General features: G+C 35.1%; 2 protein-coding genes and 1 long non-coding RNA gene across 6 annotated transcripts; 1 reads left to right on the plus strand and 2 right to left on the minus strand.

Annotated features, from left to right (window-relative positions):
- Positions 1 to 220: 220 nt before the first annotated feature.
- Positions 221 to 11,722, minus strand: LOC100644254 (nuclear pore complex protein Nup153). Of its 4 annotated transcripts, none has more exons than XM_048407433.1 (9): positions 11,584 to 11,722; positions 9,503 to 9,793; positions 9,336 to 9,442; positions 9,136 to 9,260; positions 8,774 to 8,955; positions 8,320 to 8,693; positions 5,026 to 8,206; positions 4,813 to 4,934; positions 221 to 4,733 (listed from the first exon to the last, which is right to left on the minus strand). In XM_048407433.1, exons 1-9 carry the CDS (start codon positions 11,656 to 11,658, stop codon positions 4,673 to 4,675), a joined length of 4,518 nt encoding a protein of 1,505 aa, XP_048263390.1. In that variant the 5' UTR covers positions 11,659 to 11,722; the 3' UTR covers positions 221 to 4,672. The 4 variants fall into 4 exon arrangements, with proteins under 4 accessions (XP_048263390.1, XP_048263389.1, XP_048263388.1 ...); XM_048407432.1 differs by having other exon boundaries at positions 8,774 to 8,991; XM_048407431.1 differs by having other exon boundaries at positions 9,136 to 9,442.
- On the plus strand, positions 11,078 to 12,760 carry LOC110119415. The gene is made up of 2 exons (XR_002307864.2): positions 11,078 to 11,461; positions 11,600 to 12,760. It is a non-coding gene; the product is annotated as an uncharacterized LOC110119415 (long non-coding RNA).
- A 3,569-nt stretch (positions 12,761 to 16,329) lies between these two features.
- LOC110119459 (extensin-like) lies at positions 16,330 to 16,902 on the minus strand. Its single transcript, XM_020864003.2, has one exon. It carries the CDS (start codon positions 16,900 to 16,902, stop codon positions 16,330 to 16,332), a length of 573 nt encoding a protein of 190 aa, XP_020719662.2.
- Between the last annotated feature and the right edge of the window lie 1,217 nt (positions 16,903 to 18,119).

Here is an 18,119-nt window from a genome sequence, read left to right on the forward strand (position 1 = left end):
AATATATTAATGTTAAAAGAAAAATAAATATATACAACTAAAATTTCTAGTGGACGAAATTGAAACTTGTATAAAATTTGTAAATAATTTTAAAGATTTACAATAACTTAATATATGTTACTCATTTTCAGTTTTTTGAAAGCACTTTAACACTGCATTACAAACACAGATTGTGCAGAGTGTGCCAAAATCAGGTTAAATAAGTCAAACACTCAGTGTATCTCAATCTTAGATAATTTTTATTTTTTGCATAAACTCCTCATACAGCTGTACCACATAAGAAAATGACTTAATGTTGTATAATTGTATAACTCTTGTAAGCGAAAACTGAATACGTAGATTTTATAGTAGACAATGTGACACGATAATGAATTGGAACCTTTAATTAGTAATAACTGGGCTACTTTGTATAGAATTGTGTAGAATTAATCTAATTTATAATCACTTGATTTTGTAAAATTTTTGAATTATGAAAGAAATATTTATATACTTTGCCCACTCTAATTTTGTTCAAAGAAGATACTTTTGCTTATTTTTTCTGTATTGTGAGTTGAGATATACCACGTAACTAAAATAAAATATTTTTTACTAAAAAAACGCATAGAACAGACTATATATATATATATATATATATATATATATATATATATATCAGGATGTTAAAACCACGAATATTAGAGTAAGTTATAGTATGGATTTCTTAGTTTGTATATTTTCTTTGAGGAACTGTTAAGGAGTGAGCTTGATACTTATAGAAATAAAAAGCAACGTGAAATGTAATCATGAAACAAATACATTTGATCTAAGAATTCAAGATTGCGATTGAATTCTAACATTCGTTTTTCGATTACTTTCTTTATGTGAACCAAAGGGTTTTTACGAAGTACTACGCGCATTTTTTTGTCCTCGCATATTTTATTTGCTAAAAAGAAAATTAAAGTTTATAGTGTAATTACATTATACGTTAATTGTACATAGTTAAAAACTCCTTGGTTCGCATCATTATCTAAATGCCCTCCTAAAATCTTTATTTTACTAGCTACAAAATAAAAATGTAAACCAAAATTAAACATTGTTTTCAATTGATATTTTTCATATATCCTAGTACTGTATAGTATAGTTATTATGAATACAGCGGAGGATAGTATTAAGAATAATAATGGTAGTAATGTTAACGTGAATGTATCCTATTCACGGTGCTTCTCAACACGAGCTCAATAGCCCTCGTCATCGCAAATGTTACGCGTTAAAGCAACGTCACATTTATTCACTAAATTATACAATATGAGGCTATCGAGTTTTTCTTTCGCCATAATTACATTTATACATTCGTTTCGTAAATAGATGCTAGTTCCATCCTATGTAATGTACATTACTATTTTAATTATAATCTTGTGCTTATTACGTACTTTTCAATGAATCAAATACATCTTTGCCCCTTCATGTTTCTCTTCAAATAAAATATTTGCGATTTAATAAGTATTTCTGTTTTTATCTGTATTTCCATGCCTTGTTTGTGCGAGTAAAAGTTATTGAATTATAAATGGTTTATCAGTTGAGAAACACCGATACTCCTTCACAATATTATCTAACATTATACCATGTCATGAGAATGTTATAACATCTCCATAGCACCTGAAGCATACAGTGAACATTCTCCCATGTACATTTTATTTAATTACAGGCAGTCATTGGACTTATTTCATAACAAACTCTCCCATTTGTGAACATTAGATCATTAATTAATACATTCTCAATATAATCATTACAGATATTCATGTAAATTCAGTACAATACACAATTTTCATGGACTAAGATTATAATAAGGCCTCAGAACATTTGACTCATTCACATTTACATCTCATAACTCACAGGATTTTTGTACATTTTGTTAAAAAATGTATTATCAATTTATCGATAGTTATTTTTTTTATCTTTATCATATAATTATTACATATTTTTTTACTTTCCAAATAATGCAATTTAATTGTTACAATTAAGATGTAATTAATTCAAGAATTAATATACAATTTTATAGAGGTAATTTTAAACTTATAGTATTTACAATAAATACAAAGACAAATTCTATGAGTCACGAGATGTTACATATCTATTGTTGAACGATTTTAATGTAGTGCTCTTCAAGTATTTATGCAAACACATTGCAATGGAGAGTACAAACTGCTACAAAACAATTCCAATATGATTTGCTGTACAATCGTTAATACATATACGTCACGCGCTCGTTATGTTTTTTAAGGCCATATACGAGATTTATTACAAAGGTATTGCCCCTTTCAGGCAGCATTTGATATATTCATTAATTTGGAAATTTGTCTAAGGATAGACAAATGGACGACACAGCCTCGACAGAGAATGTTCACAGTGTAAGACAGCAGCATAGACATATCTCAGCGCAGCCTCACTTTACCATTGGTTAGTATTTCAGCTGGTAATTATACAAAGCTATAATTCCTTAAGTTAAACAATATAACTATGCGCGGAAGAACCCTTCGTAGATCAGATTTTTTTTATACAAAGGATAACATTAAGAGGTACTGTAAGTATTAACTAGTTTATTTCAATTACTGAATTGTTATAGATTTCATTCTACGATTAAACGGTAGATTAATTGTAATTTTAATTATACAATTATACAAAGAAAAAATTGATTAATTATGTTGATACACTTTTTTACATACTTAGCAATACTATTCTAATATAATAGGTAACAACTACGAAGGGTATTTGCAGAGTATGCAATTTGTAAATTATCAACATGAAATCAAGGCTTCTTTGTTATCTATTATCCTTACTTTTTGAAAATATATGCAGAAATTAAAAACGTCTTAAAACCTATAATGTAAATATTACACAACATATAAAGTAACAATATGTAACAGAGTTGTTTTGTACCTATATATCTACTATGGCAGAAGGTGGGTCTTGTGCCGAGTTATTCTTGGCTACTGTCAATTTTAAGCCAACATTATAGATATAACTATCCTAATCTTAAATAGGACGTGCATGATTTCATATTAATTCATTAATCATTAACACGTCAACTAACTACTTTCTGTATTTAGGGACTTCCAAATGTAATAGTTACTTTTATGGTTTTTAATATTTTGGAAACAACTTTCCTATACTTACATTTACTTTAATATCACTCTAGTCTAAACTGCACTCATTATAAAAATCTGTTATTTCACAAACACTGCAATTAAAATGTAAAAATGTTGTCAAAGAAATAAGTGAATCTTAAAAAAAGGAAATTATTGACTTAAAAATAAGTATCTACAATTTTTGAAAATTATGTGTAATTTTGTAATACTATCTCTATGAATTTTATTGTAATATATTTAGTTTTACTGTAATACAGAGTGATACGTTTTCATGATATACATAGTAGAAACAACAATAATATACAAAGTTAATAACAATTTCAGAAACTTACTATAAAAATACATTTAGTTTAGTAACAAAAGAAAAAGTAACTCTTTAGAAGCCCCATAATAATTTATTTCCATTCAACATACTCCTTGATTCATTTTCCATTCATTCTATGGTAAAACACGCAACATTACTATAATTTAATTCTATTAAAATGGCATTCAGTATATTCTTATAGAATTAGTTCATTCAATATATAAAAAAAATATACAATTTCGACTACTCAATGCAATCGTTCAGTAATCGTGAGTTTGTACTATCCGAATGCCATTTTCTTTTATCATACATTTTTCTTGGACTAGTACTACAAAGACTGTAGAACTGTCCGCACAATTCTAATGAAAATATAATTAATGTCTATACGCAGTGGGACTTCATTGATATTCAATCAATTCACAAAACTCGTAACGTGTCAAAATCTATAGAGAAAATGAATAAAAGAATTCTGTTGTTAACCATATATTTCTCATTCGTTAAGCTCCTTCAAGACTGTGTACCTGACTATGTAAAATTGTGTATACTGAATACATTAAAAATAAGTAGTCAGGTACGGATGATTGTTTTTACATACAAATATAAGAATAAAGGCATTACAAGTTATTACAATGTTTCTCTCATTACAAAAAATAATTTTTAATTAATGTATTTCGGCACTATTTAGTCCCTCTCGCTTCTCAGTTACAAAAGTATTGTTACGAGTTGTGAATGATTTATACTTACCTGAGGGATACACTCCCACTTGTTATCCTCAATAAATTGCACGTATTTAGTGCTTTGCTAGGTTTCTTTATCGAGGTATTCTTTCAGCAAATTAATTTGTCACGTCAATACGCACACATAGTGTCTTGTTTGGGCAAGGTATTAGTAATGCGATGGCAGATTATGTATGATCTGTCATAGTTTCAAAAATGGCTTCATGCCAACATCAAAGTATCTTTCGTTATTATTGTATAATTTAAATAATTTATAATTTACAGATCCTGTAGAACACAAGTGGCTGTACGCAAGCATATCCTATTGACAAATTAATATATTACATAAAATGCTTGGTATACCACCACATTGATGTGACCATTGATGGTTGGTATATTTTCATCGTATCATACCGTAACTTAAGCATATATTCAAAAACATATTCATACACGCGGTTGCATGAGATATATATATAAAAAAATGCGTCCGAGTGTATGTGTAACTATGGTCGTGTGTTACTTGCCCTCTACCGCATTCTTCTAATGGCTTTCTTGAACTTCCGCTGTGGAGTTTGAGTAGGTATTGCTCTGAAATAAAATATGATAATATATAACAAACAATTCTTGTAATTAATATGATGAATAATTTTGTATAATTTATACATACTTAAATGCTATAGGTGCATTACCACCAGTGAAGTTAAATGTTGGTGGAGTATTAGGATCAAATGTTGGTGTAGTACCGGGAGCATTAAAATTAAATCCTGCAGATGGTGTAGAAGTAGATGCCTAAACAAATTAATTATTAAAATTTAATTCTAATTAAATTCAACTTGTTCATCTTGAGACATCTTGACATCTTGTATTTTAGTATACTTACAGTACCAAAATTAAAACCACCTGACGTAACAGCAGGTGCTGTAGATCCGAAATTAAATCCTGTATTTGAAGGAGTAGACGAGAATGACGACGACGCTTGATTCTGTGTACGAGGTTGTGATGCACCAAAAATTGGATTTGTTGCTGTAGATTGAGCAAATGCTGATGCTTCCGGTTTAGGTGCATTAAATAGGAAGCCGGAAGAATTAGTTGATGTAGGATTATTGAATGTATTCCCAAATAAATTAGCATTTTTCTGGGTAGATGAATGGCTACCAAACGTAAATAATGGTTTCTGAGTTGATTCAGCAGGATTAGTATTTGTAGAAAAATTAAATCCAGTTGCTGGTTTCGCTATTGGTTGAGCAGGAGTAGTGCCAAACGTGAATATGTTTGAATTTGGTGTACTAGTTTCATTTAACTTTGAGGTAGATCCAAATATGTTAGGTGTTGACTCAGTAGTAAACGTTGAAGCAGTATTATTACCAAAAACGGATGTAGCAGATGATCCAAAAAGTGTTGATGTAGCTGACGGTGCGCCAAAAGAGGTTGGTGTCGCAGTTGGTGCTTGGAGTGATGGATTGAATAAAGATGTTGGTTTATTATCTGTGTTTCCAAATACACCTATTTTTGGGTCAGTTGAACCAAAAATTTTAGGTTTATTTTCCGTATTACCAAATATTGGTACTTTATTCCCTGGTACTACAAAAGTCGAGGATTTACTTGTATTTGCAGCACCGAATGCAGGTTGTTTATTATCTTCAGTTGAAGTTTGTCCAAATGCTGGGACAGTTTTTGTATCATTATTGCCAAACAGTGATGGACCGCTAGAAATACTTGAGAATAATGAACTTCCAGGAGAGGCATTTGGCAATGTACTAAAAGTTTTAGTTATTGAGGGTTCTTCCTTTGTTTTACTGTTTCCAAATGTAAAGGTATTAGATAAATTAGAAGTAGGCGCTGATGTTGATGCCTGTCCAAATGTTGGTACAGCTGGTGTTTGTGTAGTTGATTTTGATTCAAGAAATGTAAAGGAAGATTGAGTAGAAGGTGGAAGACTTGATACCACAGTTGTAGAAGTACTACTAGTAATTGTACTTGTGCTACTTGGTACAACAAAAGAAAATGCAGCAGTTGATTTAGATTCTTGTATACTGCTTTGAGTTACTGAAGGTAATGTATTTGTATTAGTAGTAGTAGATTCGGTAGCTTCTATGTTTGGCTTTGAAGTTTCTGTCATAGTACTTCCCAGCAAAGGAGTTTGTTTTTCTTCTTTTATGTCTGATTGTTCAATTCCAGGCTTAGGCGTATTAAATGTAAAGGTAGGTGCAATTGATGCGGAAGTTGTTACATTTACAATCTTCTTATCACTTTCTATTGTTCCATTTTCACTTTTAGCTATACCAAATGAAAATAGAGGTGTTGAATTTTTTCCCACGTTTTCTGAATCTTGTTTTACATCAGTCTTTTCAACATTATTTGCTTTATTTGGAATTCCAAAACCACTTCCTGAGGTCAAAGAGACATTATTATCAGATTTCTGTACTTCACTTGTTTTCATATCTTCCTTTTGAATACCAAATGTAAATTGGCCAGATTGATTACTTTGTTGTTTTTCCCCGAATTTAAAACCATTTGTAGATATTGTAGTATCAGTCTTTTCTTGATCAGCTTTGTCAATACCAAATTTAAAACCACTAGTATTTGCAGGCATATCAAAATTAAATTGTAAATTAGAATTAGTATTAGTAGAAGTAGAGTTATCTGGTTTCTTTGAGCCTGGTTTTGAATCACCACAAGCTACACATGTAGTAACTTCTGTTTCATTTTGTAGCATACAAGTGTTGCAAATCCATGCACCTTCAGGTTTTTTAAACTTATCTCCAAAACCGTTTGAAAATAAAGGAGGGGCATTTTTAGTAGCAATCCCAGTACTAGGTTTAGCTGTATTACAACATGGACAAGAATCAATAGAGATAAGATTTCTAACCATACAGCAAGGACATTCCCATGTATCCTTGTTTGAATTTAATTTATCCATATCTTCATTTTCATCAATTGATGCATTATTCTGACATACAGAAATATTTGTGTTATCTGTAGGTTTCATACTGTCTTGTACACTCATTTTTAATATATTTGATTTAGATGTATTGCAAAAAGTACATATAGTTGGGTTTTCAGGATCATTTAACTTACATTTAGGACAGTTTCCAGACTTCGCTTCTTGCTTTGTATCTGGTTTTAGTGCACTACACGCAGCACACTTAGCATCAGTTTGTTTATTTCTTACAAAACATGATGTACATTCCCACTGATTACTTGAAAGTTTAAACTGTGAGCCAAAATTATCATTTGCTGTAATTTTTGATTCACTAACATTGTTTGATATTGACAATTCAGAAGTCTTCTTATCTTTAAAACTGGATCTGGTAATCTTACAAGCAAAGCATTGAGTTTCAGAATTGTTATTCTTAAACAAACATTCAGAACATTCCCACATAATTGAAGTATCTTGTATATTGGATTGCAAATTTTCAATTTTTTTAATATTATCGTCGTTAATTGTATCTGAGTCAATTGTATTTGTTTTATTATTGGTTAATTCTTTGTTTGACTCTAACTGCGTCTTTGATTCATCTGATTTTTCAGCTTTTGTTGTACTAGATTTAGAGCAAAGAATATCCATGACACTTCCTGATTTTAATTCATTCGAAGTAGTAGGAATAGATTTATCATTGTTCTTTTTTTCTTTTAGTCTAGGAGCTGTAGATGAACCAGACCAAATAAAATTTTGTGTTACAGGAGGTACATAGTCATTTGATGAAGTGGATTTGACACCAACTCTTTTTAAAGGAGAATCTGAATTATTAGATTTATCGACTGATTGCTTATCAGCACTAATCGGGCTACTAAATGTGAAATTATTGATAGATTTTAAGTTCTTTGTGGTATTTGTTACTTTTATAGGACTTGCAAATGTGAAGGTATCTTCTTTGCCTGTATTAGCTTTGTCCCTTATATTTGTATTAGTAGATGACATAAAGTCGAAATTAGGTAAAGAAGATATAGGTAGAGGTATGTTTGGTAAATTAACTGGTTCAACTGTATCTTCTTGCTCAAGATTTGCTGTTTTGGTTTTAATTTTTCCATGATGTTTTGTATCTTCATCAATTTGCGTCCTGTACAAAAGAAATTACATATATTATGACTGTATATTTAATGATTACCAATGTTTATTTGGCAAATAACTATACATACGAATATTTTGAATAAATAATAATTATATATTCACCTGAGATGATATTCTTGAGGAGGCGGTGGTTCGCTTCGTGCCGAAACAATTTTTCTAGCTGCAGCTGTCGTATCTTGTAATTTTTGCCGCCGTCTCAATTTTAATATATCGGGTATAGTTGGTACAGTTAATTCGCGAGTTAAATGACGTAATCCAACTTTAGTTGTTGATGCCATTTCCTCCCTCGATCTCTTTTTATTTGTTGGTGATATATTATTCATCATTTTTAATGGAATTTTTTTAGCATCAGTTATTGGCGATGAAAAATGTTCTAATGCTTCCAATATTTTTTTAGCAGTTTGACTCATACCAGATGAATCTGTATTAGATGGTTTTACTTCAACACTTGTTCTTTTAGGAACTTGAAGTTGAATCTGAAATTAGTAACAATTAATATACCATAAATAATATTGAAAGTAGTTAAAGAACAATAATTTAAATTAGTAACACATACCTCATTTGAACTATTAAACAAATTACGTCCTCGTTTATAAAGACCAGCTGCATTTGCTCCACCAAACGTGGTATTTCCACTGTAAAAAGGAGATGCCAAGGGAGATGCACGATCCGGCGTGTTTGTCATGATTGATGCATTAAAGCTTGGTCTACGACTACTTAAGGAATCTCGGGTATTATCTAAAAATAAAGATCTTGGAGACTGTATATGGCTGGCTAAAAAAAATTTGTATATTAAAATATATCTTGAATAAGAATTTATATTTTTAGAAGAGGAAATGATATATTTTTGACATATTTAAACATGAAAAAATATGTCTTATTAAATATAAAATCACAAAGAAGATAAAGTTTACTTACTGAAATTTAATTTGTCATTATTAAACCTTTTTCTTTTAGAGAATGGAGAGTTGTAAGAGACATTTGATGGAGCTTCTTGTCTATTGGTTTGTGGAATAAGAGAACTGCAACCACTAGTGCTCTCACTGGATTCAGAATTATCATCCATACCATTTGTAGTTCCATTATTTGTAGTAGTGACTAATGAATTTAATTCTGACCTCTGTGGTGCTATGTTTCTAATATCTGATTGTGTTGCAGGTGTAGAAGATACTAAATGGCTCATCCCGCTTGGTCCAGCCATTGCAGGTTTAGAAAAATCTTCATTCTACAAAAACATTATTAATTGAAGAAAATGTGCTCAAATTAACAACTTTTTATATATTACCGTTTCATCATGAATGAAATATTGTTGCTTAGATGGACTGGCTTTGTTAATTGTTGATTTAGTTCTTGGTTGAATTGAAAATGTACCAGGTGGATGAGAAACATCCATACGAATACATGGTCGTTTTAACGGTGGAGGTTTCTGAATATCTTCTTCTGATTCAACCTCTTCAGGATTTCCATTGTCCTCTAATATATCTTCATCATTTTGAGATGTATTAAACCACTTACTAATCCACAACCTTTGTGGTAAAAGATCAGTCACTTTTGTTGCTACTTTTTTTACAAAAGACTGAAATATAAAGGAAATAAATGCATAGATATTAAATATGTATGAATTTGAATTTTAATTTAAACATGTATGAATTTGAAAGGAGTTATCAACAGGAACAGTATGAGACCGGTTCCAGAACAGGAGATACCTGAAATTTTGTGGAGAGAATGGGGGCAGTGGAAGAACGCATTAACGACAAGTGCAGAGAAGAATGGAGTTTTTATAGAAGTGACAATTGAACAAGGAAATTAATTTCTGATGGTTGTACTTTTTTAACCTCCTTTAACTTTTAAGTACAAAAGATACATCGATCATTGGATCATGCAAATTTTGACCAGACACGGGATTTTTAGTGTGTATCGTAAGACGATTAATAAGGAGGATTACTCGAGATGTTGAGATTGTGACACCAATGATAACAAGCATGTGTTGTTCTGCTGCCCTGGGTTGATTTACGAGGGGACTGAATTTGAAAGCTACGTTAGCATGCCACTTATGGTAGAAAATTTGATAGAGGCAGTAACCAAGAAAGAGAACAATTGGACTAGGTTCCAAGCGTTTTCTAGGAAGATTATGCAAGAAAGACAAGTGCAAGAAATGATTTTGGAGAGGAGGAAAAGATAAGCTAGTAGACTGAATTGAGAAAACTGAACTAGTGAAGGGTGCACACTAAGGCCAACCCTGAAGTAATGTCGAAAGGCAGTTCTGGGGTTGGTTCCTGTACCATAAGAGGAACAGATAGAAGGGGGGTTTTTAGTGGGTATGGCGATTCCAACCGCTGAGTCCTACATACTCAGTCACTGTATGTATGTGTAATAACATTTTCCCTCCTCGAGAGAAACAAAATAAAAGAAATATTAAGTAGTACATATATTATAATATTCATATGTATATAATATTAATTGTGTAGTATTATGATAAAAAATATTAATAAAATAAATGGAATATAAACTATATAAAGGAAAGAAGTTATATGTATATATACTAATATTAAATAAAATAAAATTATTTATGTACATTATACATATTTGTATTATATGTAGTCATATCAATATATTTGTTAGATAATAATTCTAACAAATATACAGAGAATTAGGGATGAAAAATTGGTTATTAAGATATCAGATTCATCTATAAATATTTCGTCAAACTAACATGTGTAGTTGCGTAAACACAGTAACAATTAAAATACATAAAAAGTCATTCTTAGAAATTGAGGTTAAAACAATTCGACCGAAAGCAGATTAAATTGCATATTTATTTAAATCAATTAAGTTAAACGAATATTATCATTTGAAAAAAAAGAAATGATCTCCAGAAAAGATTACAAGATATTGCATGAATTTGCGCAAAACGTGATTTTCCAACGTCACGCGTGTCTTTTTCGCATACATACTAGATGCAAATGGTAACATTTAAATTTCTTTAAGTTGACAGAGTGATAAATTTACGAGAATCGAATCGCTTAATACATTCCTCAAGATTTTCCTGGTAAGGAATCACGTTTCAAGGTTATATGTTATATGCGTCTTGATAGGTATCTCATGAGCGAAGTATTGTAGTATCTACTTAGTATGGGAAAGATTGAGGTTATCGAGTGGATTCACATAACCGTGACGTCGTCCAGAGCCGTTGAAATAGTACTTTAGAAAAACATAGGTCATGTGAAAGGTAATCTGAAAAGAGGTTGGTACATAAAGCAAATTCGTTGGGAAGTCTAATTTAAGTGGTAAGGCGCGAAGAACCGTTGGATGTGAAGCAAATTCGTTTCTGTCGCGGCAGACTCGTGCCAAGGAGATACTACTCACATTGTTTGCATCGTAGGGCTTCGTATTATGCGACGACGACCGTCTTCCACTCAAATTGTTACTTCGTTTAGCCATGATTGGCACTGATCACTTATTTATGAGTATAAAACACGCGAGAATGTCTTCAAACGGCGCATCCCAGAAATTGTCAGCGAACCACCACCTTCGTGACTAAAATCCACGAGAGAAAATATGGCCGCCCCAAAGACCGCCACCAGGGCGCCAGGTTTCTCTGGAATATGCGCTTGTCGCGCCTGCCCACGTGACACATCGTATGCGTTCGCTGCCTTAAAGTTGGCGTGTGGTACTGCTATCTCTTCTTAAAAAAGCTTTCCTTATTTTTTATTCTTTATTGAATTATGAGTGTTCGAAGCGTACTTCATTTCACTACATGTATCAGTATTGCAATTAGTAAATATCTATTTTCTTAACATGTAATATTTTCTTTCATAGTCCGTAATAGGCTTTTGTTTGTACCCTGAGATTATATTATACATTACTAGTTAGTAATTAATTAATTACTAATTCTAATCTAAAGACCTATAATATTCTGATAATAATATAATAAACCATATAAATATCTATAAATATTTTAACAGGGTAATGAAAAATATATATATTGTGTGTGTGTATATATATATGCCTTGTGTGTGTATGCGCGTGTGTTCGTGTGTGTGTGTGTGTAAATATGTATATGTGCACTGTGTACAGACATGTATTGTACGTACATACATTCATATGCGTACAAGAACATGCACTCACACGTATGCTCACGCATAAGCGTATCTATTAACAATAAGTAACGTTTTGTAAGTATGAATCTCGTAGATAAAATATTAAGAACGCCTTCATTCAAAAAAAGTCTACAATTTTATATTCTGTCTACAGATAGCGCTGTAACTGCTTCGGGTCGATTGATACATTATCGACACTTTATAACCTGTATCGGCTATATCCATTTCGTTTATTTTGTTGTATATAACATATACAGTTGTCGAAAAAAATCTATTTACACACCATTGTATTTATAATAGCATTTACATACTGTACAATTAGTTAGGCCCATAGGTATATTAAATTTCGCATTATTTAATAGTATTTTGAAATGAAATGCACAGAACCTGGCAAGAAAAATGCTTCGTTGGAAAATAAAGATATGTGCAAATACTATTTGTAACCATTGTACATGTTTTTTTAATTTTCATAAAATAATTAAAAGAAAAGAACATTTCATAATATAGATTATTGTGAAGATTAAGTTTTAAAAATTTCTCTATATAAAGTTTGGAGTACAGATTTTGTCCGTATTATAATTGTCTGTATAATATATGTATGTATAATTCAAAATAAATCAGTTTTCTGAATCTATTCTATATGATTTAATTTTATATTCGTACAATATTGAAATGTTATAATATTTATTCTTTTAATATTATCATTATGTAGTAAACAACAATATTTGGTTTATGACTAAACAAAATTTTGTATAAAATGCTAGTTGAGCGATTAGTTAATTTAATCGATTGTTTCCATTGTTTTAAAATAAATCGTTTTTCTTAATGAGCGCTTCTTACTTCCGGTTGCATGTTTAAGTTTAAGTGCGCTAATTTTTATATATATCGTGTCCTTAGTTTTCAGTTCATAATCATATTAAAGATTACACAGTATATCAGGTCTGTAAATATGAAAGCGGAATTTGCCTATAGATGGCCCTAGCTGATAATGTCATTGATGCCAAAAGTCTTTGTTGACATTTCACAAACATTTTCGACTCAGAACAATACAAGTTTCATACAACAGCATAGTTTGTAATAGCGTTGAACATGTCGAATTTTATGCCTGGAAACTACGATTTGTGGACAGCATTGTTACCATTTGAAGAAAACTGCTGCAAAATCGCATCGAATGCTTGTCGAAGCTTACGGTGAGCATGCTCTTGGTAAATCACAGTGCTTTGTGGTTTAAAAAATTCAGAAGTGGCAATTTTGACACGAGGAACGAAGAACGTGGAAACCACCGAAAAAGTTTCAAGACAGCGAATTGCAAGCATTGTTGGATGAGGATGACGCTCAAACGCAACAACAACTCGCTGATCAATTAAACGTGACATGAGAAGCCGTCTCCATACTTTTGAAAGCCACGGGAAAGATCCAGAAGGTGGGAAAATGGGTTCCACATGAACTGAATGAAAAACAGCAAATGAAAAACCGAAAAACCACTTGCGAAATGCTGCTCGCCAGATACAAAAGAAAGTCATTTCTCCACCGAATTGTGACTGGCGATGAAAAGTGGATATATTTTGAGAATCCTAAGCGTAAAAGATGGGTAGCTCCAGGCGAACCACCGACATCGACTACAAGACCAAATCGCTATGGACGGAAGACAATGCTCTGTGTTTGGTGGGATTAGAAGGATGTGATTTATTATGAGCTGTTAAAACCTGGCGAAACCGTTAATACTGAGCGCTACCGACAACAAATGATCGATTCTAATCAAGCTTTGCGTGAAAAACAACCAGAATATCAAAAAAGGCAACACAAAGTAATTTTGCTTCATGATAATGCACCATCACATACAGCAAAACCGGTCAAGGAAACGATTGAAGTGTTCAGTTGGGAAATACTTTCGTACGCGGCTTACTCATCAAACTTGGTTCTGTCCGATTACTATTTATTTGCATCAATGGGACACGCACTTTCTGACCAGCACTTCACTTCTTAGGAAAATGTACGAAAATGGCTCGATGACTGGTTTGCCTCAAAAGAGCTACAATTTTTTTGGCGTGACATCCACCAATTGCCAGACAGGTGGGAAAAATGTATAGCTAGCAATGGGCAATACTTCGAATAAAATATTTTTAATCATTTTCACACAATAAACGTGTATTTTCTATACAAAAATTCCGGTTTCATATTTACATACCATTGTTTGGGGAGCCGAGGCGGGTACGGGTTCTCAGGGCGTAGGACCACGCCCTGAGAAACCCCGATGAATCTGATATTCTCCTATAGTCAGGTGGTGGCTAGTCGGCGCCTTTGTCACTCGCCAATGGCCGATCCGGTGCGGAGAACTTTGGAGAAGTTGATGGGCTCATATCTGCCAAGACCACTCACCTCACCTTCTTGTGGGCCTCCCCGTCACCCTTCACTAGCCTTGACCGGGGTAGGGTGTGAAAGAGTGAGTGGCACCAGGATGGAAACCCTTGTCGGCGACATTCTTTGAGAATCATGGATAGCAAGACGAATCAAAAAAGCGTTTACGGTGCAGGGCAGGGATACCCCAGTGCCGGCGCAGTCGCGGTTTGTAAAGCGGGCCCCGCTGCGGCGTTATTGGGCAACCGTGGCCGTCCGGGAGTGAGGGGCCACGAGAGGCCGCTAGGCTCCCGGACGCGATCATGTGTCTGGCGAGGGAGCACGCGAACCGGGGGGTCTCGGAGAGTTCCAGGCTCGGCAGTTCCAGATGGGACTCACGTAAGCGGGGGCCTCAAGGTACTTTCGTACCCGGGAACTTATCCCGACGGTCCCATCCTTGGCATCAGGATCGTAGGTGCGCTACTACCCAAGGCCACGTAGAGAGAATGTAACCGTAATTAAACGCCTTACACTCCCGGCGACCTTCCCTGCGGAGTACATAGGGACTCACGTAAGCGAGAGCTTGTCCCGACGGTCCCCCTGGCTGCGAGAACGTGGGTTTGCCAGCCCCCATAGGCTCGCAAAAGCGAGCCCTCCCTGCGGGATGAAGGACTTGACAGCCAAGGTAACCGTACCGCGATGGACGGCTGAGCTAAGAATGACCGGACTGGAGGACTCGGTCACCCGGGAGGAGGTGGTGGCCGCCGTTGCCGAGGCCGGGGGCTGCCGCGCCGACAAGGTCAATGTGGGAGCCATACGCTCCGCTCTTCGGAGCCTCGAGTCTGTGTGGCTACGCTGTCCGCTGACAGTGGTCAGGAAAATCAGCGGAAGAGGAGACGTCCGACCAGGAGGCAAAATTAATATAGGTTGGACAGCGGCGAGGGTTTCCCCTTTCCCGGCGCGCCAACTCCAATGTTTCAGGTGCATGGAGTCGGGTCACGTGCGCAGGGACTGTACGTCGACGGTTAGACCGGTCGGTTAGACCGCTGCTATCGACAAGGTTCCCTCAGTTCCTGGAGGAGGTTGTCGACACCCTGTTCCCAAACGGCAAACGAGGAAGATGGCAGATTCACCGATGAGGAGGAACAGGAGCCTCAACCGTCGGAGGAAGAGCCACGTGACACCACGGGAAGTTGGAGCCCAGAATCGAGAGTTACCAAGGAAGAATTGGTCGAGGCTGTCGAGAGGATCGGAGCGCGGAAAGCTCCGGGTCCCGACGGAGTCCCGGCCCGCCTGTGGAAGGACGTCGCCGGGGTCTCGGTCCCGAGATTAATGCGTCTGTTCGACAGATGCCTATCTCGGGGCGAATTCCCAGTTTTGTGGAAGAAGGGACGGATGGTCCTTCTGCCGAAGCCGGGACGCTCTCCTGACTCGCCTTCCACCTTTCGATCGGTGTGCCTTTTGGACGAGGCTGACAAGCTACTGGAGAGAGTGGTGGCGGCCCGCCTCGAGTCGCATTTGTCCCGGAGTGATCTCGGACTGCACGACAGCTAGTTTGGCTTCCGGAGGGGACGGTCTACGGGCGACGCTGTCGCCCGTGTCCGCTCCCTGGTCGAGGGGGCCGAGCGGCGTGGTTGCGTGGCGTTGGCCGTGTCGCTGGACGTGGTTAACGCCTTCAACAGCATCCCCTGGGACAGGATATGCCGGGCCCTCGAGTTTCATTGGGTACCCGCGTACCTGCGGGGTGTGGTCCAGGCGTTCCTCCGGGACCGGAGCATCGTCTACACTGTCCGAGGCGGGGGGATGACTGAGAGGGCGGTGTACCGCGGGGTCCCGCAGGGTCCTGTGTTGGGTCCGTTGCTGTGGAACATCGCGTACGACGCGGTGCTTCGGGCGCCGATGCCTCCGGATTCGGCACTGGCGTGCTACGCCAACGATATGTTGGTGCTGGTTTGGGGTACGGCGTGGGGCAAGACCATCCGTCTGGCGGAGCTGGCGGTGGCCTGCGTGGTCGTCGTGTGATCAAGGGATTGGGGCTGAGGTGTCCCCTGAGAAATTCGAGGCAATGTGGTTCTGTCGCAGAGCCGATCACGGGACGCCTCCAGCGGGCTATCGCCTGAGGTTGGAGGGGACTGAGATCGGGGTCGGAACCAACATGACGTATCTGGGCCTGACGCTCGATAGCCACTGGACTGATATCTTCAGAGAATAATTCACAATATGTTAGATGACGCAATAAAATTATCATTTATGTGCCAACAATTTTCAGTATTCTTAAAAATATAACGAATAAGAAAATTAATAATTGCAACTGACAATGATAATTCATAAATTTTGAATAAATGATATGGAATACAATACTAGAATTTCTAAAAGAAGGCTAGTTAAAAACAATGAAACTAACAGTAATGAAATTTAAACCTTAAATCAATGGCAGACTAGAATCAATTACTCCCAGAGCGCCCCTGTTGAGCGTCAGGCGGACTACCTTGGGGTTTTAGTCGATAAGTCCGACATTACCCTGTCGGTTTCTAGAAGAGCGGCGGGGTGTCCATGAGGATTTCTCCACGTAAAATAAGAAAAAGGATTAGTTTCAATTAAAAATCAACGATTTTACGATTCCAAGATGTATCTTAATTTTATTACATGTATAGTTACTGAAGAGAGTATTTGAGAACACTTATACTAATTTTTTGCAAATATATTACGTGTATTGTACAAAACATCTTGAAATTTCATTAGCAATGTAATGAGATCCGACTAGCATAATTATACGTATTGCTAAAGTTTGAAATAGATTTGATGATATATGTATATAGAAATTAGAAGATATTTACTATAAGTACATATTTCATTTATATACAATATTTATATATTTAATTACAGAGATCACCGAAGTATTTCATTAGTCAATTATTCACTATAATTAGTAAATCACAATATTTAGTGAGACTATCTTTAGCATTACCTATATGTTTAAAACTAACGTATATGTTGTATACTAATCTTTTACTTACAAAAGTATGGCAAGAACTGCAAAATTTCGAATGAATTGGCTGTAAATACATTCGATTTTTTAGGTTGATGGTAAAACAGCTCCCAAAAGTATTTGAGTACACGACCCTTTGTTTTCGAGAAACTGTATATAAAAATTGCCTATGCTAAGTATATTCAACATTTTTGCGAACCATTGTGCCTAAAATATATACTTAAAATTATTTGATCATTCAAATTTCATTTTATTTTCATTAATAATAATTATGAATATATAATGTAAATGCAGACTTACTCTTTGAGATGTAATTTTGTAGCGGTATAAATTCTTGAACTAAGTAGAAAAATAGTCATTTATGAAGTTTAAGCCAAAATTTAGTATTAAATAATAGCTATAAAATATTTTATTAGAAATATTCTAAATTATGAAAATAAAGTTCATATAATTGGTAAAATTGAGATTTCAAAAAG

The sequence above is a fragment of the Bombus terrestris genome, chromosome 7 (genome assembly GCF_910591885.1).
Source record: "Bombus terrestris chromosome 7, iyBomTerr1.2, whole genome shotgun sequence".
NCBI classification, from domain to species: domain Eukaryota; kingdom Metazoa; phylum Arthropoda; class Insecta; order Hymenoptera; family Apidae; genus Bombus; species Bombus terrestris.

Excerpts from the sequence above, each read along its gene's own strand:
- LOC110119459 (XM_020864003.2), bottom strand. The coding sequence starts at position 16,902 with ATGATAATTTTATTGCGTCATCTAACATATTGTGAATTATTCTCTGAA.
- LOC100644254 (XM_003396432.4), bottom strand. The coding sequence starts at position 11,658 with ATGGCTAAACGAAGTAACAATTTGAGTGGAAGACGGTCGTCGTCGCAT. Across the intron at positions 9,443-9,502 it reads ATTTCATTCATGATGAAACG|AATGAAGATTTTTCTAAACC; the intron begins GTAATATATAAA and ends ATGTTTTTGTAG. Across the intron at positions 4,734-4,812 it reads AATGCACCTATAGCATTTAA|AGCAATACCTACTCAAACTC; the intron begins GTATGTATAAAT and ends ATTTTATTTCAG.